The 23,744-nt window shown below is 49.1% G+C and overlaps 1 protein-coding gene across 1 annotated transcript in view; it reads right to left on the reverse strand.

Annotated features, from left to right (window-relative positions):
• The window catches only part of LOC144142979 (uncharacterized), a 49,846-nt gene that overhangs the window by 25,634 nt on the left and 468 nt on the right, over window positions 1-23,744 (reverse strand). Inside the window, exons 2-8 of the mRNA XM_077674804.1 lie at window positions 16,354-16,632; window positions 14,956-15,842; window positions 13,692-13,813; window positions 11,702-11,826; window positions 5,780-6,070; window positions 4,079-4,309; window positions 2,318-2,479 (exon numbers count right to left, since the gene is read on the reverse strand). Coding sequence (XP_077530930.1) covers window positions 2,318-2,479; window positions 4,079-4,309; window positions 5,780-6,070; window positions 11,702-11,826; window positions 13,692-13,813; window positions 14,956-15,842; window positions 16,354-16,632 — 2,097 coding nt within the window. The remainder of the gene's footprint in view (window positions 1-2,317; window positions 2,480-4,078; window positions 4,310-5,779; window positions 6,071-11,701; window positions 11,827-13,691; window positions 13,814-14,955; window positions 15,843-16,353; window positions 16,633-23,744) is intronic.

Genomic DNA, 23,744 nt, shown 5'->3' on the forward strand with positions numbered 1-23,744 from the left:
AAGTATTTCGTGTCTAATAAGTTTTTGTGCCTGCCTAAGCCGCGCTAGTATATTTCGTGTCTAATAAGTTTTTGTGCCTGCCTAAGCCGCGCTAGTATTAAACCAAAAGTATGAAACATAGGTATATTATTCCTTTTTGGTAAGATGACGAGTCATCGCCCCACTACAAATGGGAAACCAATAGCAATTATCAATCATCATCATCGTTTAAACGAAACAAACAAAAATTGTCAGGGTTTTTTAAACGGGACGTATCTGCAAAACAGTCCTCGGGTAACGGGATTCGTGTTACGCAGATCACATTTTGTCGATAACTCTAGATAACATTGAACAAGGTCACACAGCAGTTGTGGTCACCCCGTCGTCTCCTAAAACTAGATGCGGCACGACTAGAAGCTGCACGACATTTTGGCAACACACCTTTATCCCTTTTTGCATGAAAGTGTGGAAAGTTTTAATTATGTACAAGACTTCTGATACCGCAAATATGAAGTGAGAAAAAAGTTTTGTTCATTAGGACGGACACTAGGACACACTGCGCACTGCCAACCACTTGGAACAGGCTGTCCATATATCACTTGAACAAGAGAGCTACCGCGATCACCATGATTTTTGGTTCAAGTGAAGACAATAGCGTAATATTTGTATTGCTATCATCGACAATAACTACGAAATTGCATAAATTCGGTTACCGGTCACTAGCCCATTGAGCCACCCGGGCTCGATGCGAGTTGACATGCGTAAACAATATTTTTTTTAGCACACGCACGTCCGTTCTGCCCTCTCTTCTAGAATTTTTGAAGGTCCGGAATCATTTTTTTGTCGCTAGATGGTGTAAAATGTCGAAAAAATGAAAAACGTGCCAGACAAAAAAAAATGTTTTACTTGTTGCTCCTGAGCAGCACCATACATCAAGGGGTTAAAATATCTTTTGTGCTCGGCGACTACTTTTATTTGTGTCCAACAAATATTAAACGTGGCGTTTCCCCTTATGCGCTTATATCTAAAAGACCGCTGCTAAGAATAAGCGCAGGGCCACGTTGAAAGTCTACCAACGCCAAAGTGAGGAATTTAGTGAGAAAGGCGGTAAAAGGACAAAACTGTTCACAAGCACCATTAGAATGCTAACTTGGTGCTATTTTTACTGTGCAAGGGCTTTCTGAGTAACACGCCCGTCACCAAGAGGAAAGGGGAAGACGCAATCTCGGTTGGATGCTTCTTTTCCGCACACCTTCGTTAAATGGGCCATGCAGATAAAATACAAGTTAGTTTTATTCCACAATCGAGTGGCAGTCTAGGTTTTATTGTGTCCCTCAGGTTTTTCCAGAGCAAACGATGCCGTATTCAGTGAGAAATTAATATATTTAAGTTAAATATTGATTCTCCCACCAAATTGTGTTTCCGTGACGTCTGCAATGAAGTCACAAGGGCGGATATTCACACGAGCTTCCGGTGCCTCGTTAGGCTTTGCAGCCTTGCTTACAATCACTCCTCCAAGATGGCGCTATCAAACTGGGCCGCGCACCGTCGTCTGTCGTTGATTTGTTATTGACCGTATTTGTACCTGCCTTGTTTTTGTTAACGTAGAAAATAACTCATTTCGCTAAGCCTGGTATTCGCTCGACAAATATGGTAATGTAAGACGCCTTGGCTTCCGCCAATCGGCCAGTGTCGTGTAAGACAACTCCAAAGTGGCGGGCTGCTCTCCATCTAAATCAAGCATAGTGCACCCTGTACAAAAAGTGCGCATCGGTTCTTGTAGGTTTACGTGTATTTTCGCAACTTTTATTGTTTACCCTACCATTCTTACTGCTGTAAAATTAATATACATTATATATAAGCGCAAATAGTTCGTTCCGCAACCTTAAAAGCCCTGCCTACTTTGCCTTTGCCGGCTTCAACCAATCGCACAGCTGGGCATATGGCATCATAGGATCTGTTTCGGGAAATGAGCTAGTGGGTCGCATGGCAATTCCCTTTTTTCCTATTATATCGCTTGTTTGAGCAATATGCACGTGCGTTAAAAGTGGTGTCAGCACGATTCTAACGAGTAAACCTTTCGAATCAACAAACTTGTGTTTTGTCTGCCCATCCCCTTTCAATTTACTCACATCGGCCTCTCAAAACTCTATCTATTATACAATTATTGGCGGTTCATGCTCATAACTACAGTAAGACGTATTGTAATCTCCCGAAAGCCAACTGCATTGGCTTAGAAATCCATCTTTGAAGCCAGAAATACATTAACGCGACAGGATCACTAATAATCCCGACTGTAATGACATCTGTAATCCGCCCCATAGCTTTCTTAACTCACGTGGGGGCCTTCCGGGGCAATCTTAGTCACCCGCACCCGGTACCAGTTCCCGTCTCGCTCATAGCGGCAGCCCCAGCACGTCCCTTCTTCGACTTCGTTGAAAGTCGGTGGGTAGCTGGCCACAGCACTGGCGGCCAGGCGCTTCTGCATGTCTTCCATCTTCTGCAATCATGCCACAAAATGCTAAATGAGTCGTCCAGCGTCACAAGACCATGGCTCGCATAAAAACACCACGCTACAAACACAATATGATGCTCCATACACAGCTATACAGTACAGCAGTATATCTGTTCTACGGTAATAGACATAGATAACGATATATACATGCCTACACATTCTATACATACATTAATGCACATGCACATATAGGTATATCGAGAAAAATCCAACAGTCAAAAAAAGAAAGGAGCTCGTAGGGAAGTATTTCACGCTTTTTTGTGTTGAAGTAGTTTTATTTTTGCAGTGTTTGAAAAACATAAATAGAGTGAGAGAAACATGAAGAGAGAGAGAGAGAATAGAATTTATGATCCAAAAAAACTCTGACGCCGTTAGGCGCCAGATGGAGTGGGGCCCTCTTCAGGGGCTCCATATGCTGTTCGGGACTCCAGGCCCCTCGTGATCAGTGGGGTCTGGTCTTCCAAGGCGGGGCTGAGCAGCAAGGTCTCCATCACTCAAGTAAGGCGGTGCTGGTCGAGGAGAGGGAAGGGGGACGGTGTGGGAATACTCGCACTCTCCAATTACATGGAGGAGTGTGCCGAGTCGCTCGCAGGAAGGGCATGCCTTGTCGTATCGCGCGTGGTAAATTTTGTTATGAAGTAGAGGGTGTGGAAAGGAGCCGGCTTGAATTCGTCGATAGATGCATTGTTCTTGTCGAGTGAAGGAGTCGTGAGGTGGGGGGAAACAGGCCCTATCCTCCCTGTAGTATCTGAGTATTTCGCGGTAGCTAGTGATGGGTTGCTGCGCAGTCTCCTCAGCCCGGAGGGTAGCGACATGACGGTGGCTTGGAATACGCGTCCGGTCCCATACTACGTATACTTCCGCGAAGGCAGGGTTATCGGCACTTTATAAGGAAATTAACGAATAACTGCCGACACTTTGCCCCAGCTTCCCCTCAATCGGAGTTCTCCGTGGGTGGGATGCACCTGTCTCACTCACGGGCCGTCTTGTCACCGGTCATGTAATGTGATGTCAGTGCTGTGCACAGACCAGCCTAACACTTGTTTATACGCTCAGGTGGTAATACAATCGCTCCTACTCTGAAGTGCCCGGGTTTGATTTCCACACGACTTAAAATTAACCCAATTCTCTTCTATGCCAACAGAACTTCATTAAAATGAATTCAGACGCAATAAAAAACTGTCCGGACTTGTGTCGATTAATCCACAAAGGCAGTCTGGCACAGGCTCTGCCATTCTCAAGTGTACTTTACTCTTTACAGTGGGGGAGAATTTCAGAAGCGGCCAGCAGGGGTGCTTTTCCGCATCAGGGGGTACTTAAAACTCGACTCGAAATCCCACAGGACTTGAACACGGCCCATCCTGACTCGAACTGAGGCGACACATGCTTCCACGCAAGCTGAGCGGATTGGCGAGTACCTCCAGCAGAAAGGCTCATAAGTGCGGACGTTCAACTCATGCCGGCAGACGACGCATGAACCTACGCTCAGCGCCTACTGACAAACGTACAAATACGCCAGCTTCATACACTACAATCGAAGAAATACAACAAACGGACAAACAGGGAAAGAGAAAAAAATCTTGCCTTTTCCAAGTCGTCTTCCACCTGCGGAATCACGTAGAACTCTGTGGGGCTGACGATCACAGTGATGAGTACGGGGAAGGTGTCTCCTTCCGGCTGGACAGGTGGATGGATCTGAACCGAGCGTTCCACGCAAGGGCGGGCAGCGGCCAGGGGAGGAGCAGAAGGACGAGGAACCGGAAGTTCTTCGACCGCCGGTGCAGTGTCAGCTGGGGGCACGGCGGTCTGGGGAGCCTGAAGCAAGCGCAACATTTGTTATCATAGAGCCTGCATGGGTTAAGAAAGCCTTGAAAACAGAATACAACTTTGCTCAATCTGACATAACTAGCCCTTGGCCACTCGTTCGACGCCCTTTTATCCGCGAAATACGTTTTCTAACAGAAAAACGGAAGTGCGGAATAACTTTCCAATTTCGCGTGGCACTGACGTAGTAGGGTCAATGGTGAAGTACTATGGGCCAGCACTAAAACGTTAACTGCGCTTAGCCCTCAACTGATACAATCAAAATTGACTGAAGTTTCCACTACAATCGGCCAGTCATGTTTTTCGATGGTGGCTTAGGTCTGCAGCCGCCAATGGCACAAAGAAGTTTACGGGACGTCATAGTTTAATGGCTGGACAATGGTTAGGAGGGCCACTGGTTCATATGTTATCCTCATATATTATTTTTTGAAGTTCGAGATGGAATTCGTGTCGTTGTTATACAGATAAAACAGACTTTTTAATGAACGTAACATATATTAGCATTCTGTATATTCATTTTTCTTAACAGGCGGTAACCTCGGCAATCCTACTTTCGTAACTCCCGTGCGATATGTATGAAAATTACTAATTATGTAACTTAGCCAAAGACGACACAGCTGTCTTCAAGAAAGAATAGGTCTATTGCAGCGAACTTGTGCTTCAATGGCAACTCAAAGATTACACAGGTGGTGAGGCAGCATTCAACAAAGTGATGTGCGCAGGTGAGTGTCGGCCAATCAAATACCACGGCGGCTGCTCTGGAAGTATTACAGTTGTTTCTCGCGGTTCTTTCTCGAAACGTCATATTACAACGAATACACTGGAGATCAAAAAGGATTATTCTAGGCTAGCGATTTCAGTGCTAAACAGTCTTCCTATCAAAATAAGATAGCCCGTCAAGCATTCAAAAGAAAGGAAAGGATACATGCACTTTGCTGGAAACACTAATAACACATCAGGGCGCCGTTGGATGGTAAAAACAGAACAGAAGTATACCAACGGCATGCATGGTTCGCGGAAATATCAAAAAATTGGCTCAGGTTGTACTAGGGGTGCAGGGTTGGAGAAAGAGCAGAGCTGGACGCCCCTCTGCCGTGGTCGGAGACCCGCCAGTTGCACCTGACATGAATTTCCGAACTTTGCGATGCAGGCACTGCTGTTCATGACTGGCAGGCCCGGATGCTTTTCTCAGCAGCCTTTCACATCTCTCTCAAAGAGGATCGCATTAGCCCGCGCTAGAACCCATGGCAACCTACTCCGCGAACTCAGCGTCTGTAGCGCAAACTCGGCGACTATGCTCCACACTTCATGCGCAAATTCACAGGAACTGGAAGGACAACAGCCCGCAAGAGGTCACGCCACGAACGCTGGGCAGAGTGTTCTCGGAGGTCTGCGTGGTCCTCAGGAGGCGTAAACGCGCTCGGCTGGGCTGAGTTTTCTGGTAATGCTCGACGGCGGAACTGAAGTCTTCAACAGGTCTGCTGTTGAAACGAAGTTAGAGGCATAGGCGTTATCAAACGAGCTAACCTGCATTGGAGTCATCGTGTCCACACATTCCGAGAGGAATCCCTTTGACAGGTTCACCCTGGCCTGACCAGCAGCAGGCGTGTCCAGCACGTCCACCACGTAGCCGCCAGTCTGGTCGTCCCTCCGCTGAAACCTGGCCTGCAGCTCGCCTGCGTCTTTGAGCATGTTCTGGAATTTCCGCCGAGCGGCCAACGGCCAGACGCCCGTGGAACCCAGAGAAGCCACCTGCAGAGGGGAGACCGTAAAAGCGACTGTCGAACCCTCTGTCGAACTCAGTCGCCCAGGACCATAGCCATTTTGTGAAACAAATAGAATTCGGAGCGCTTCCGTCTACGAAGCGGGGTAGCTGGTGTTGCGGAGGGATTTGCTATTTCGATTGCCTGGCGCGGCTTGGGCTTTTCTGGTGCAGGCGAAAAGAGAAAACGACCGTGTGTTCGAGATTTCGGCGTACGTCACAGATTTTCATTTGTTCAAACTTAATCCGGAGCCCTCCAGTACAACGCGCCTCACCGCCAGTGTAGCGTCGGCGCGTTTATACACACAACGAAACAATCATGTTAGATTTGTTATAAGTTGGAGTTAATCTATACTAGGGATTTGCTATTTCAGATATAATGACAGCGCCGCAATATATACGTCCCAGACTAAGGACGCACACGATTGGGGGATAGGGACACTGACTTCTTGTCACGGCGTGGCTATGCTAGACACGGCACAGGCTCTGTTGCACTGCACAGATGGGCGCCGACGCGCGCGAGCATTAAACGATGTCATTGTGGGGAGAGACGCCGCGCGTGGAGAGAAGTATATGCGACTCGGGAAAGAAGAGGGGGTGGTGTAGAGGAGTATAAAGTAGGTCTGTAACCATAGTCCCTCCGTAAATGGCCATGCTTCACAATGCCGCACACAATGTAAGAACGCCCGCCTACAAACACCAAGCTAGCTTACACCGATACCTATAAGGTAGGCTTTATTACCAAACTTGATCGTTTGCTGGGAAGGCAATCTTCCAGGAGCAATATAGGCCGCCTTATATCACTAACCAGACGCCCCAGGAGCTCGTCCTATTTTTTAAAGCAAAGCTTTCTACCTCTACCAGCCCATGGTTCTTTCGTTGCGTGCGGGACAAGACACTCCCAACGAGGCTGGAGAGAGAGAGGGCGCTTTTCACTTACGGAGCACAATGTAGATGACGCGGCGAATAGTTACCCAGCGTTCCCCGCGCACTGCTAACACCGGCGGGACCATCGCCGGGGCGGCTTTGTTATATGCTTTAGCTACAGTTGTTTCGAACCAGTTCTGGCGCAGCTTCGCGTCCATCGCGTGCTTCCTTCGCACGGCTTGATTAACTTGTTCGACAGCACCTTCTGGGTATCCCGGATCCGACGGAATTAAGTGCTCGTACAGCAAGGTTGCGTTAAGCAAGGATACGTTTTTTTACCCGCTAGAAATTGTGTAACTGGTCTTAACACAATGTAACACCACCACTCCTGCTTAATCCCATTCGTGGCACGCAGCATGGTTTAAATAAATTATTAAATAAGTAAAAAATATGAATATATGGACACCACATACAGATATCTGGCCGCCAGAGAAACGCTACCTTTCGCGCACTGCTTGCAACAAATGCGAATCCGTTTTCTAAATTGGTAATACCAGTTCGGTTGTGCTTCAATAGGTATTACAAAAGGCGCAAGCAGCAACTGGTTCTCATAAATAGCGATTATAAATGTTCCCTCAGCTTTCTTGCAATTCTCAAAATTACAAAACTGACTAGTTTTAATCGGAATAAATGGGAATCACTTAGCTCACATGCCAAATTGTTTCGCTGTCTGCGCTTGTGCCACGCGGTGGTGTAGCACCGTTCTAGCACATCACGATGTGCTAGGTTCCGCTGTCTCACCCTTCGAAACACACTCCTTTCCGTTTTCTTTCTGCCGACGCATGTCCGCGCTACAGTGGCGGCATCCGCCCCTCTAGCCCGGCCGTGGCCGACGCTGCTGCGTTCTGGAATCCTACCACGCGAATTCCAGGTAACGGCTGGCAGAGTCTCTGGTTTCACTCTTTGTAGACTACGTGTGTGAATTCAAGTGACGTCAAATGGGCAATTGTTGCGGGCGTCGTTTCAAGCTTTGCTTTCCAATCACCTTCACAGCGTGGATTGGAGCCAATTTCTTAGCAACAGCTATAATTTAATGTATTCACATAGTGTAGGCTTTTTAGAGAATTGCATACTGTGACAATACAATGGCGAGATTTCTCGTGTCAATGCATGAGCAACCACAAAATAGGACAAGCTAGCAAAATCATTCGTCTCGATGTGTGCCCAAGAGTTCTGGCTTTTAGAAGTAAAAACTGACCACTAATACTTGACATCAGCGCAGTGCCACAAATTTTTTCCTAACAAAATATTTAATTTCTTCCATACAAATAGCTACAGCTGAGGCCTCATCACTGCCCTAGTCAGAAAGGAAATTCGAACGTCATAGTATACACACTGCCCAGCGCGAAAAAATCTTTACTGCTCTTTCATATGTACAGAAATTTCAATTATTAGGTCTGACATCTACAAGCACCCTGGTAGCAACAATGTTGCGAGAGGTCAAGGAATACTTACTAAAGCATCTGTCACGGTTAGAGCCATGGCCCTGACCTGCTAACAGATATAATGCTCAGGAATTTAAATGGCCGCTCTATCACCGTTTTCACAGGATACTTTATTCATTATTGGAAGCAAGGCTCTCTACCGCAATCGTGGGAACATGCTAAAATTGCATTTATCACCAAACCCGGAAAACAATTGACATTATAACATATTCGACCCATTTTCCCTACATCCTGTTTGGGGGAGCTCTTTGAACACATTATCCTCACGTGGCTAGCCTGCCACCTTCGAGGCCCACAGTCTCTCCCACTCCATGATAGGGTCCCGTGCTGGCCTGTCCACACAAGATGTCTTCCCCCAAACTTCCCGAAAACTATTAACACCACGAAATAACCTAGACACGGCAGCTATTCTTGCCTTAGATCTGACTAAGGCATTTGACAATGTATCCCACGAAGCCATAATGAACGGAGTGCGGTCTGTTAATCCGGGAGCCCGCACGTATAACTACATAGGTAGCTTTCTGACCGGTCGAACTGCAATTATCCAAATACGGGGCATCACCTCTGACATGGTTGGACTTCCATCCAAAGGAACCCCACAAGGGGCGGCGCTCTCGCCTCTACTCTTCAACCTGGCCATACAAAACATTCCCAATCGTTTAGACCTCAGGTTCAGCCTATACGCCGATGACATAATATTATGGGTCACGGGTGGTAGTGATTCGCACATAGAGGACATTGTGCAGGCACGTGCTCAGGTCGTAGCAGAAGAAGCTGGGCCTTCAGTGCTTTGTGCTCCCTTAAGCCAGAACTGCTCCTATTACACCCAAAATAATTTGTAAAGTTTATCCGGACATTAAAATTCAGATAGCCAATAAGCCGACCCCACAGATACCTGTACTGAAAAAACTGGGATGACAATTAAGTGAAATCGAGCCAACACACAATTTCTCCCTAAATTGTAACAGCGTGTCCCAGCCACCTTATTTATATTTTAACCACTCTTCGTCTTCACCCTGGCCCTTTACGCCAGCCGTGCTCACAGTCTTTAACTGATCTTTTTTGTGTTCTCTCCTCATCAAATAACTTTGTGTTTGGCGCTCTTTGCCCTTGTCGGCCTTGCACCGTTAAACTCGAACCATCATCATCATGGAACAGCATGTCACCCAAACTATTGGGCTGATTAGGCGAATCTCTAACCGTCGCAAAGGACTCCAGTAGGCGGAATCAAATGCCTGCATCCGACTGATCAAGGCATTTGTTATCAGTAGCATCACTTACTCCTCTACTTGAACCCCAGTAAAAGTAAATAAGAGAAAGTCAATCCGCCCACCCTCCGGGTATACAAGGATGCCCTTCACCTCCCTCTTAATATATCTACTGCCAGTCTTGAGGGACCTGGGATACAAAACACGGCAGAGGAGCTCAACGAAGCCTATTTATCCAATCAGGTGGTCCGCCTATCGAAAACTTCCCCTGGGCATCACAGTCTCAAACAATGAGGAATAACCACTCTCGACGACTTTGAAGCAACATCTCTCTCTAGCGACATTCACTCTAATCTAATCATCAGACGACACCCTCACAACATGCATCCTACAAACAACCCGGGCCGTAGGGAACAAAGGGTACGAGCTCTACACAAACGTTTCCCGGTCCGACCCCCTGTAATATATGCGGATGCTGCCAGTTATGGGCACTACAATGCCTACGCCATTGCTGTAATATTACCCCGATAACCGCCCCTCACATCACTGACCGTTAACTCTCCCCATCAAGCCACGGCGAGGAGGTGTACTTTGCGTTAGCACTCTCGATGAGTCAAACCCAGTCAATCATAATCTATGGCTCTAAACCAGCCTTTCAAGATTTCGCAAGCGGCCTAATATCAACGCTGGCTTTCAAAATTCTGCAAAAAAAGTCCACCCAATTCCACATAGAGCTTATCTGAACACCGGCACAAGCTCGTCTCGAGAGAAATGAGGCTTCCCACAACGCGGCTTACGATCTGAGCCGACGCCAGTCACGTTCCCTACCACGAGGCCGGATCTGCCAGGGAGCGACTAGTCACGTACAACGAAAGTACTACCCATTACCGCCTCTCCCGCCGTAGATACCCTCCCGCCCATATCATACTCGACCTTTCCCCAGAACACTCGCGGCGTCTTCTGCAGACGAACACCTTTCCTAATCCCGCCAAGCTGAACCTTATCCATCCTTCTTTATGCGCCTCGCCCGAATACCCTGCATTCGGTGCCCTCGCCACCCTTCCTCACATCTTGTGGGGATGTCCTAAAGACCCATTTCCTTCACCTACCTGTCAGCAGCAGTGGGAGAACGTGCTGGGGAGCTCAGACCAAGATATGCAAACCGCAATGCTCAACAGAGCTACCGAAGTCGCCACTCGGAACAAGCTGGGGGCCACTATACAGCCTTAGACCACAGAACGCCCAATAAGGTGTTTCTCACTCTCTCTTTACATATATGAGGGAAATTTGACCAAAACTCGAAAAGATGTATGACTCTAGCTGAACAATTAGGGTGCCCAGTCAAAGTGCTTACTTGAGAAGCGCACAGACAAATACAATATATCAGTATGTACCTACTTGCCGACTTTTGTTATCCTGAGTTCGTCTACATTGAAAACAAGGAATAAACAAGTACCATCCTTCTTAGTTTCCACGGTTCTGCCATCTTTATCTCTGGAAGCTGCTCTGTGCGGCAATAAATTGTGAAGATTTCATTTTTCTTGACTTTTTTTACATTTACTTGGAAGGACGAAAACGTTAGAGCGAAACTCATCTGTACACTGTTCTCACAAGTGTTCCATTTAGTACCAATAGTCCTGTCCCGTTAAACAACTGTTGCAAGATACACATGTGCCGATTTGTCCTCTGTACAGTCCTAGTAATCTGCTTCTCTACAACAGGGAGTTTGTTCAGGCTCTTTTACAATTACTCCCAGTAATAAAAAGCAATAACTTGCTCCCATTAGTGTTCTGCCGAGCTGCATTCTTATAGATCGACTCCTTTTGGCTATTCACCTGTTTGTTAAAGAAGCACAAATGTGCCAAGGTTACTGACCTAGAGAGCTCTATTATACAGCAAAGTTGACGGCAAAGATGTATAGCAACGTGGTCGCCCCGTGACTGGTACGACAATCGCATAAACTTTCTTTTCAACTTTAACCGGAACCGTGACCTCAGGCTCTTCGGGTGCGCTCCACATCGAGTTGCCGCACAGGACGTACCTGCGGGATGGTGCAGTGTACCGCCAGGGCCGGCAACAGTGCTTCGCTTTCATCCAGCGGCCTCAGGCAGTCCAATTCAACCAGTTCCTCATTGCCATAATCGAAGTAGAGGACCTGGAAACGACCTGAAAAAATGCACGTGTGCGGGAGAAATAAATACCTATAAATATCCCATCCTATCAAATTAAATTATTCTCAGAAGCTAAAACAGTCTCGACACGACCACCTTGGAACGCGTCGAAAATAATAAAGAACGACGACACAGAACGGATATTAATTCACTTATTGGATTGGACCGGACATACAGAGGTTGTCGTGATTGCTTGATTGTGGGGTTTAACGCGCCGAAGCAACGCAGGCGATGAGGCGCGCCATAGTGGAGGGCTTCGGATTAATTTTGAACACATGAAGATCCTTAACGTGCGCCGAAATCTCGTACGCACGGGAGTTTTTGCTTTTCGCCTCCATCAGAAAAGCGGCCGGCGCGACCGGGAATCGAACCCGTGACCTCGTGCTCAACAGCAGAACGCCTTAGCCACTGAGCCACCACGGCGGGTGAGAGGCAGTCGTGTTTGGGGGAAAAAGTATTAAGGGAGAAGCATAAAGGATTCTATTAAAAAACACGAGCGTGATGTCCATGCAATTTTCATCATCATTATCAACAACATCATCATCAACATATCTGCGCCCACTGCAGCGCAAAGGCCTTTCCCATGGATCTCCATTTACCCCGGTCCTGTGCTAACTGCGACCAACTTATTCCCGCAAACTTCCTGATCTCATCTGCCCATCTAAAGTTCATATATACAGTAATACCTCGTTAAGTCGAACTCGGATATCTCGAAAAATCGGCTAAGTCGAAATTTTCCGCGGCACCGAACCATTTCCTATACGTCCTATGTATTTGGTGCCCTTTATTTCGAAGTATTTTTGGGTCAAACTGCGGATATCTCGAAATCTTGACAGAGGGGAACGAAAATTTCGCCGCCGCGTACCGTTCCACAAGATTCGCACGATGCTGCCGCGCACCCTCGATTTCTTTCTCGTTTAGCCGCGACTATCACAAAGCCGATGTTTACCTTAAACGTGAAGTCTGAGCCTAGAGGCATATCGACTTCGTGGCGCGTCATGTGACGGTAGAGACATGCGCAGAGGTACAGCAGGATGTGCGCGTGGCAGGAGAACTCACGGACGCCGAAATTGTTGAAATAGCCACAAAAGGACGGCGAATACGGGGCGATGACGACGAACCTCCTTGAGAGGTGCCGACATATGCCGAAACGGGGAATCTGCTGCGCTTGCTGCGAAATAAGGTTGAGTGCAGCGAGGGGAAGATCGGCTAATGCCATGCGTCAACTCCGTCAAGCAACTAGAGGATTTCTTACTAAAGGCCCGAGTGCGGCGGCAAAGCAGAGCAGCGTTACGCAGTTCTTTTCTGCTAAGTAAAATTGCAGTGCTACAAACCCAGCCCGTGAACGACTCCTGTATGTTGTTTTTCTCTTTAAAACCTTTATGAAAAGCAAGATTGAAAGCTGGTGTTTCAGAGCTGCTAAGTAGTGGCGCCTTTTGTGCGAAGAACTCGATATTTCATGGCGATTCACGCAACTTTGCTTATCTCGAAAATCCGCTTATCTCGAAATATTTCCCGGTTTTTACTACTTCGAGTTAACGAGGTATTACTGTACGTACAAAAATTTGTATATATTAATCGCAATAAACTTTCGCTACAATTACCAGAGCAATACTTCATTTAACCAAAAAATACGCCGCTCACGGGCCATCGTCACAACGCAAAAGCAAAGGGTCACATACGCGTGTTTTTAATTAAAATAAAAGTTTATTTTGTATTGTAATGCACATCGAAATATAGTACTTCTACATTAAAATATGTGGTGCCACAACTGATACGCAAACATTCTGCATTTGTTAAAAATCGAATACAATTACATTCGAGAATGATTATCCAGGAAAGATTGTCTACAACACATACCGGGCAATGCTTTCAATATTCTCGCTCTTCGCCACCTCTTGTCCCTGCCGAACTGGGCAGCGCAGGACATGCCCACGCGGACGTCAAATGCTGCCTGGAGGCCGATTGAACTACAGTGCTCGCTGCAAGAGAGGAGAGATGAACTTGAAACTTTCACTCACAAGCCAATACTTATTTCAAAAGAGGTTTGCATACGGGGTGGGAAAATTACAATTTGTGAAAAACCCGTCGACTTTGCGGGACAACCACGCCGGGATTCCCTGGTCAACTTCAGCTTTGCCACATGAGAAATACATTGGACCGGCTTTTCTGCTTTTCTACTTACCACGCGAACAAGCAGCTGACAATTGCTGTACTCCCTAATGCCAAAGTTGTGCACAGCGCGCAGTCTTCTCGGTCACAGCGCATAGCTGAGGCGTTTCACGAAGAGATCACGTGATGTACGAACGCACGGGGGCGCGCGCTACTCTGCCATTATCTCCCTGCGTAACACCGCCGAGCGTGTAGTTGCAAATCGCGTTTGAACCTCCCGCGCAAATATCACGTCCTTCGAATGAGCCACGAACGGAGGAGAATCGTTTGGCAAAGTTTGAGGGGAAGGCCGTCACAAATGCTGAGCCATGCCGACATGGTGCGAGATGATGCAATAGCAGCGCGTGCCGCTGTCCCCCTCACACTTTCGCCAGCAGCTCCTCCTGCGTTTTCTTTCTACCTTCGGTGACCCGTTCGCTCGCTCGATTACGTGGATATCGCCGCCGCCGCCCCCGCCGCTGAACCACCGTACCGGGCGCCAAATGGTTGTGCACTAAAAACTGAATTACTTCAACAGCAAAGCTGTGTAACGAAGCCATAAACCTGCAAAACTGGAGTGCAGGGTGACAGTACCCCTCAGTAAACGCAACAAATGTTTGGACAAACCAAAATGCGCATCACTTCAGTCGATCACAAACGAGACGGTTACGCAGATTTAGTAAAATATAGTGCCTGTTCGCTGATCAGTCGCTACTAAGTACCTACTTGAACGATGGGTCTAGTTAAAAGCTAGTCACGGTAATCCCTAAACGGACGTTTCAAAAGCATTGTGAATCATTCTGCCATGCCGCTCTACCACAACTAATCCAACTTCACCACCAAGTATGGCTCAACAAGGCGCCACTGTACACTTTGCAGGTCCACGGTCCGTTCTTAAAGACGGCAACACAAATACAACCTACAAGACTCACAAGGGTTTCGCAACAAATTTACAAGAAGTAAAATCACTCACGAAAGCGACGTTGTCAACGCCTCCAGCAGTTGCATGGATGACTCGAGCTGCAGCCAGAAATTGTACGGTGTCTTGTAGAAAGACACGAACACTTTCATGACTGCTCCGAGTTCCACCGGCTTGGCAGGCGGGACGTCGTAGTAGACCGCAAAGCGCGACACTGCCCCCTCGATGACGCCGCCCACTGCAGCCACATCCGCGCGGTCCCCCAGCCGCTCAGAACAGGAGCAGGCTTCGCTGCCGCCGGCTTTTCCTTCCTCTCGACGATGCGGCGACGGTTTAGGAGCGCTCTCCGAAGCCGTCGAGTGACGGCACGGACCATCGGCACCTTCTGGAAGATCCCCTTCACAACGCCGATCGCCAGAATCTTCCGTGCGTGCCGGAAGTGAGGGGTTGCTCGATCGTGGTGTCGTCGCAGTAAATTCGCCTTGCACGGGCCTTTCAGTGCTGAATCGTGGTGTCGTCGCAGTAAATTCGTCTTGCACGGGCCTTTCAGCCACCATAACGGTCTCAATGGCTTTGGGTTCCCCAGAGGATTGAGACTTTCGAGGGTCGCTGGACAGACCAGCGTCGTCCTCTGCGCTGGGCTGAGCATTGAGTAAAGTTTCGGTGCCCAAGGCTTTGGTGGGTGCAGCCGGTGCTGTTGTATGAGTCGCACCTCGGCCAGAAGACCCAGACATGGGCGGCGACATCGGGTGCGGGGCAACTTCAGGGGCCGGGTGGGAGGTTGGCCCCGGTGAAGCAACTTCCGCTGACGCAGCTCCCGCATTGCTCGCTGTGGGCGTCGCAGGGAGTGGCGACCCTTCTGACTCCCCGTCTGAGGGCATGGCAGGGTCTGGGGAAGATTCAGGGTCGACATCGTCTTTGTCTGATGATCGCCCACCAAGCTGCAAGCATACAGAGAATGGGGATCTAAAAGGGCAAGGAAACGCCAAGAGTGCACATCTCTTGAAACTCTAATTACACAATACTGCTAATAATGCGCGGATGTTGGGTAACAAATGCGCAATATTCAAATTTGATTGATTGATTGATTGATTGATTGATTGATTGATTGTGATTGATTGATTGATTGATTGATTGATTGATTGATTGATTGATTGATTGATTGATTGATTGATTGATTGATTGGTTGGTTATGATTGAATGATTGGTTGGTTATGATTGATTGATTGATTGATTGATTGATTGATTGATTGATTGATTGATTGATTGATTGGCTATGATTGATTGATTGATTGATTGATTGATTGGCTATGATTGATTGATTGATTGATTGATTGATTGATTGATTGATTGATTGATTGATTGATTGATTGATTGATTGATTGATTGATTGATTGATTGATTGATTTGGTTACATTGAGTGACTTCTCACACGCGCACGACGTCCCTTACAGATGGAAGGGAGTCGCTGAGGTAGCACTCGTCGGTGTCTTGGGGAGAGGCCTCGGCATCGTCGTTGGTGACGGCGCTGTGCCAGTGTGTATTCGCGTCTGCACAGAGGCCGACCAAGGGCACTCCAGTTATAGCGAAGTTGCCTTCATTGCTCAGGAACGCGTGCACCTGGTAGAAGGCCCTGAAAATCGCGTCCAGGGTGGCGAATCCGCCCGCGAACGGCGCAGCATAGTTCTCGGCTTTGCTGACGCTGGACGCGTGCTCGGCTTCTGCGACCGCCTGCGTGAGGAAAGAGGCAGGAGTTATAAAATGCCTTGCTTACACGGCGTAGACAGGTCTCGCCGAGAAAATGGCACTTCATACTTTCCCAGAGAAAATAGGAACAGCAGCATATGGAGACATATCTTTATAGAGAGGGAGAGCCAGGTCACGAGTCGGCATCCACAGCTAGCGACTGGCAGATCCCACCCATTCCTGGACAGCCCCAGATTAGCCTCGATGTACCCGTGGGTCTGTGGCAGCAACAGCCACTGGTTATTTCGCTTTGCTCAAAAGCACGTCGTAAACTGTGCAGCCAAAATTTAATTCCCAGATCTTGCAAAATGCCAATAGGATTTCTTTTAAATGCGTAGCATTTCTTAGGCTCGCAATGTCACTCGTCGATGTTGTCGGCGCCATCCACACGCTCAGTGCGCATGCGCGTCGCGTTGAGGCGCAGGTTCGCGTCTCTACCCCGTACCCTCCCCGCTCTTAACAACAGGTGCGGCGGTGCGGGAGGAGCGCGTGTACCCTGTGCGCTCCGTCGCTCTCAACAACAGCTGCGGCGGTGCGGGGGGAACGCGTCTGTGTGCGCATGCGTCGTAGCTACCCCTGCGCTGCGTCGCGCTCAACAGTAACGACGGCAGGGCGTGTACACGTGATAACGGCGTGGTGGGTGCGTGGAAAGTTCGCGCGCTTGTGTACGGAAGTGTGCGCATGCGCGTCTCTCCCCCGTACTCCTCTCCCTCGAACGCGGGCGGTGTGTATATAAGCGGCGGAGCGGGCGTTCGGAATTCGCTTGACTGACGCTTTGCTTGACGGCACCAAGCAATAAAGACAGGCTTTAACTTTACACTCCTTGACTTCGCTTCTCCTTCATTCAATAAATAAGAATAATAAAGACGAAATAACAATTAAGCATTCCCAAGCCATACCCAATTCCGCAACATTCACGCGTTACCCCCACCACTCTGCGACGCATTTACTCGAGTTCCCCCCGTGGGAAGATGCGGGCGGGTTTTTTTTCGTATTTCTGCTTGAAGTTCCAAGAATAAAACCTGAGAATGGGCTGGGTAGATGCTAAATGCATTTCAGAGCTAAAGAAAACAACACACCAGCGAATCGGCAGGATTGTTTAAGGAGGAAACACAGGACTAGCTTGTGAAGCTGTGATAGTCGGTATGGATCCATGAAAGAACAAAAAGCTCACGCTGTTGTCCGTTTACTCTGGTGAGGTGGCCGAACCGAGTAGAGGTGTCCACAACTACAACTTACTCTACACAATGTACCGCACATACCCACCCGCATAGGCAACAGTTCTCAAAGGGACACAACACGTGATCTCGTATTCTCCCACCACCTACACGGCATCACCTGGACACCCACCCTAAACACACTTGGAAGTGACAACTGCATTCTTGAAACAACCTTCACGGGCAAAGCTACCCTAATAAAAAAACGCAACAAATACGCATCAATGATCAGGACGGTTTCTGAACCTCGACCCTAAACGATGCTCCTCCGTACAGCCAAACGAACGAACAGCTAGAAAGGGGGCTCAAAAAAATAAGGCAAGCAAAGGAAGCGAACAAAAAATTTCTGTTGCAGTGAGCAGCCAGAAGTGGCGAAGACCGGAGATGCCGAGCGGAACGCGTTCCGCTCCCCGCTAGCAGACGACGCTCGCTTTCCTAGCGCAACTCGCAACCGCAGCGCCGTGGTGGTGAGAGTCGCGGCCGGCCGCCTTCTCTCCCCGGCCGCGGCGGGGAGATACGGAACTGAAACTAAAGCGTGGCAAACTGTTCGCATGGCGACGCAGTGAAACATCCCCCTGGCGAGGGGCACGATCAAATGCAGAGCATTTCCGGGGGCGCACGACGTTAAGTATTTTGCGTTACGTTAATGTTGTTGCACTTGTGGCAACTGCTGACGAGAGAGCGCTCGTCAGCAGTAAAATTGGCAGCCTCGGCGCACGTTGAGTCCGAGAGAGGGGATAGAGTGTCCTTTAAACGTGCCAGGGCGCGCTATCGAATGTTGATCGCGCCGATAGCGAAACGGCTGAGCCGGGCATGTCGAGGCGAGCGATGCGGACAACTACGGACGCCAAGAACCGGTGACATCGTGAGTTAAAGAAATGATCTGCATTTAAAACTTATTCATCCCGCACTACCGCTTACGCTGATTCACACATACAGCATTTATGGGACGCGCATTGTAGCATAGAATGCCGGAGGAGAACCCAAAAACACAGACGGGCCCTGGAAAAACGCTTAGCCCAATTTCCCAGGGCGCTCACAGAACATGCCGCGAAACAAACCCGTGCACAGTGGCACAAAGTATGCGACAGAATGAGCGTAGGACTGTCCATGAAGCACGCATGGGCCCTCCTGCGCCCACTCCACAGCTCCTAAAGCACGCACTGTGCAGCGCATCACCCAACTACTGCGCAAGCAGGCCACCACGTGACAAACGCATGCAAACACTTCAAAACATGTACATCCCCTCAGCAGCGCGGATGTACAGTCATGGACAATTGAAATACAAACCGGGGAACGCACGGCCGAAGATGCCGGTGCCGTCACCTGGCAGCGACCGGGAAAAAGAGACGGACATGCGCAGTAGAGCTGTCGGGAGCGAGGGTGCGTGTCCCACTGCGATATGCTGACCTCTCCTCGCTCCCACGCTTGCCTTGTCGCCATGCCGCAAGTGGGCTGAAAACAATTCTGCTAGCGATGCGGCGCGAGATAACTGCGGGCACTGTGTGCTCTGTGCACACAAGCGCCCGCTCCCTGTCAGTGCCGGCGTCACATTGCCGTCACATCTTTGCATGTGTGGGGCAGGAACTTGAGCAAATAACGATGGAAACCCGTGTCACGCCCAAAACCATGTTTAGTGTTATTCACTCGGGTTCCGGTTCCACAAGCACTCAGGTGCCTGCGAAAAAAAACAAATCGGGCCGCCAGCATTTTTGTGCTAGGGAAACTGGCCTATAAAATGGTTGGAGCTGCAACTTCTAAACGCTTATGAATATTAGAATTCTGTTAGTAACTATGCCAGCTCAAACAGTGCCTGCAGTCAATATATATCATTAGAGACAAATTCTGGTGGTATATTGTTTCTACAAGCACCGAATGCGCGGTGTGACTAAGCCATAACTGCGTCAAACAAAATCGTGTTCTTTGCAGCCAGTTAATTGCTGTATTTCCGAGCCACTGCACCACGAACGCTAAACATTGCAGTGCCATCAGAAGTTAGGCGGCACGCTTTTATTTTTTTCTCCATTTCTGTGCGCTAATTTTCTTCATAAACGTATGATGAACCCAACAGTATGCCTTCCGAGAGCGTGCACGCGGCGGTTTCCGCGCAGCTCCAAGCAATTACGCTCCGCATTGCTCTCAGCACGACCAACACCCTCATCTGCGGCAGCGGTAGTATTTGCAGTGCTTCCAGCGCTCTTGCGGCATAGCGACGAGGCAAGTCTGCGAGCTGAAAGAGGGCGACCTATCGCAGTGGGACACGCAGCCTCGCTCCCCACACATCTACTGCGCATGTCCGTCTCTTTTCGACGGGCGCTGCCAGGTGACGCCACCGGTATCTTCGGCCGTGCGTTCCGCGGTTCGTATTTCAATTGTCCATGACCACGTCCGCTGCTGATGGGATTAACATGTTTTCCCCGCCCGACCCAATATATCGATTCGATCCAAACCCCACACAGAAATCACAGCTGCCGAGGAGCACAGGCCCATATTCAGGCTCTGATGCGGAACATCTCAAAGCTCCGACAAGATCACCAACAAGATACTAACAGGCCTAGACGATCAAGCCCTGGACGCAATCACGGCACTTTTCAATTACCACTGGACGACAGGAAACCTTCTAACCACCTAGAAAACATTCCAACATCTCGTTAATCCCTAACCTTCCAAACCAACCAAACTAGAAAACATCCATCAAATTTCCCTAATGTCCGGCTTGGGAAACCTTCTCGAGCGCATAATACACAACAGAATAACGCGAGACCTCGAGGAACAAGACCTCCTCCCACCCAACGTCATTGTGTTCCGAGCATGACTATCAACCTACGAATAACACATACAAATCTACCACGACATCATTCAAGCTCCTTCAAAAAAGACAATGCCGCGATCCTCGCCCTAGACCCACCTGCACAAGGCTTTTGATCACATCTACCAAGGAACAATACTACAAGCCATCACATCTCTCAACCTAGGGCAACGCACACTCAAGTACGTGCTCTCTTTTATCACTGACAGGGCTGCCACACTTAGATTAGCCCCCTGATCTCTGCAAGCTTACCCATGCCGGCGAGATGAACTCCTCAAGGCGCTGTACTTTCACCCCTGCTTTTCAACCTGGCTATTATACCCACTGCACGTTGCCTAGAAAACATACCAGAACTCAGATCTACAATATACGCATACGACATCAGACTATGGGTACCCTGCAGCAGCGACGTTCATATCGAGGAAGTCCTCCAACGTGGAACAGCGGCAGTCGCACACACAACACAACTAGCCAGCCTCACGTGTTCGGTACGCAAATCCGAACTCTTAACACAACCGTCACACACCGTGCCCTACAAAATCACACACTGCAGTCCATCGGCATCATCAAACGACTAACAGACACCACTGAATGTCAGAAATGGAACGCCTCAGGCTTCTCGAAAGCTTCATAATAAGTCGTGTTTACTACCATCTACCTTACGCGAATCCACCGAAAGCACACAAAAACGATATGGACGCGCTACTCCGCAAAGCCTACAGAGCCAGGCTGCTACTTCCCCCCTCGCCCAGATTGAAAGACTGCTCGCCCTGGGTATCTATGTCACCTTAGAAGAACCTGTGAAGGCCCATATACAGCTAAAATTAACAGACTGACAACACAGGACGAAATATATTCCATCGGATTGAACTGCACTCACCAGTACCTCTATAGATGCTAGATGCACCTCACGTTATCACAAACGACCTACGTCGACTCCTCACGATCAAGCCAATTCCTTGAAACAGGCACCCAACCTTCCATTCGGCCGGACAACAAGCCGGAGCGACACGACACCACACACACTACCCACCCTCTGAGCGCACGCTGTACGCGGACGCAGCTCAGTACCCTTCCGAGGAAGCCTTCATTGCAGTAGTGCTTCTCACTCACGGATTCAGCAACCACTTTCTTAAACATCTTCAACAACTTCCCTGTAATAGTGGATGAATCGGCAGTGGCCCTCTCCCTCACAGAAACCCCCAACACCACGAAAATTCTCACCGACTTTCACCAACAAGCACTTCGCAAATTTGCCAAAGGCACCATCTCTAAAGTAGCAATGCAAATCTTGCGGAAGAAGCCCGCAACTAACCTTGGTCGCTGCTGGGGACCCCAGCCCAAACCAGCATAGCCGTTAATGTGGTGGCCCACCATAAAACACCAGCATTTACCACTAGAGCAGGCCCCTTTTTTCCACCTAACGCTGGTGTCCCAACGGCTTCTCGGTATGTACTTCTAGCATCTATAGTATAATTGCGAGGTAACACGAGGACACAGAAAGACGCACATATTGTTCAGGACGTGGCGCAGACAAACAACTGATTTTTATTCAGGAAACAAGAAATTTTTAAGTACAAGCTCCTCTTGAATGCGGGCGGATGTATATCGGACAGACCGGAGGCGTTTAAAGAAAAGACTGAGCGAACACGAGTACAGTGTGAAAGGACACGCTGTCAACTCTCACTTATCAGCGCACTGCGAGGATTGCGCATGTAGCCCACTACTCGGCCAGCCAACAGTAACCCCGTTTACATTGACCCCACGAGGGCGCGTTGAGTCCAAATAAAGTTTTTTTTTTTTTTTTTTGTCTCTACCCACTCATTTATAAGAGGACGGGTCGGATCCGAGAGCCGTCCCGCCGAGTCCAGAAGAGGGTTGGTTGACTCGTTCGCCGCACTGAGTCGGCGGGCCGCTAGTAGCCGAATACAATATTTCCGTGGTTCTAACGCGCCCCCATTTTTAATGTGCAGGTAGTTTCGTGCAGGAAAATTCGAAAAAAAAATAATTTCTCACTGACTGTACTGCACAGATGAAAAAGACATGACACCACGTATACAAAAGCACACACGCACGTGCACACATGCACGCCCACACGCGCACATTCACACACACGCGCCAACACATGCACACGAAAAGCACACATGCACACATAGACACGCACACACACATGCGCACACATGCATACGCACGCCACCACGCGAACACACACACGTACACACACGCACACATGCACACGCACGCACGCGCACCCACACGCCCTCACACACTGGTATCCACAAAGCGTGCGAGGCTCTGAAACTACAAGCTGTAGGACAAAAAAAATTCCCGCGCCTTCCAGCGAGGGGAACGCGAGTAAATGCAGAGCATTGGGGCCTCAGTACTGGTTGAAGGCAGTGTTGCTTCCATCGCTTCTTCCGTGATGCTGGAGTAGCAGGCACGAGTAAACGTGGGAGCGAGCGTCAACCAAGGAAGGAAGGAGCAACGCAGTGACTGAAGCACGAGCGACCGCTAGCCGCTTTGTATTTGCAGCGCGCGCAGTAGAGGGAGAGCAGTACGGGGGGGGGGAGAGCGCATGCACAAGCAACGCGCGCCCTTCCACGCCCCACCGCGCTGCTATCACGCACCTGTTACGCCGAGACCGCAAAGGAGCGAACGGGCTGACTACGACGCATGCGCGCGCCAGCTGCTGTTGAGAGAGAGGAGGGGAGGAGGAGCGGCGCACCTGCTGCGGACGCGGAGCTGTGTACGCCGTCCGACGCAGGAAGAGGTGAGACTAAGAAATGCTCTGCATTTAAAACCGCAGTGCGAATTCACACCAGCGTAAGTGCGTTCCTCCAGGGTGCGCAGTTGGCGATCAGATGCTCAAAAGACCCGCGATGTGCTCATGGTGAGACCGCCTGAAGCACATTGGAACCAACAAGCTCTTCAGACACTTACCAACTGCGGTATCTAACTACGGTATCGTACGCGCCGAAGCGCGAACCACCTATCCTCCAACGCGCAATACGCACGCAGTCGTTCCCTTCATATATAGTTTTGGGAGGTGGTGCTAAGTGATTTGCTTTTTT

This window comes from Haemaphysalis longicornis, unplaced genomic scaffold (genome assembly GCF_048455015.1).
Source record: "Haemaphysalis longicornis isolate Haplotype H1 unplaced genomic scaffold, Haemaphysalis longicornis Haplotype H1 scaffold_6, whole genome shotgun sequence".
In the NCBI taxonomy this organism is placed as follows: domain Eukaryota; kingdom Metazoa; phylum Arthropoda; class Arachnida; order Ixodida; family Ixodidae; genus Haemaphysalis; species Haemaphysalis longicornis.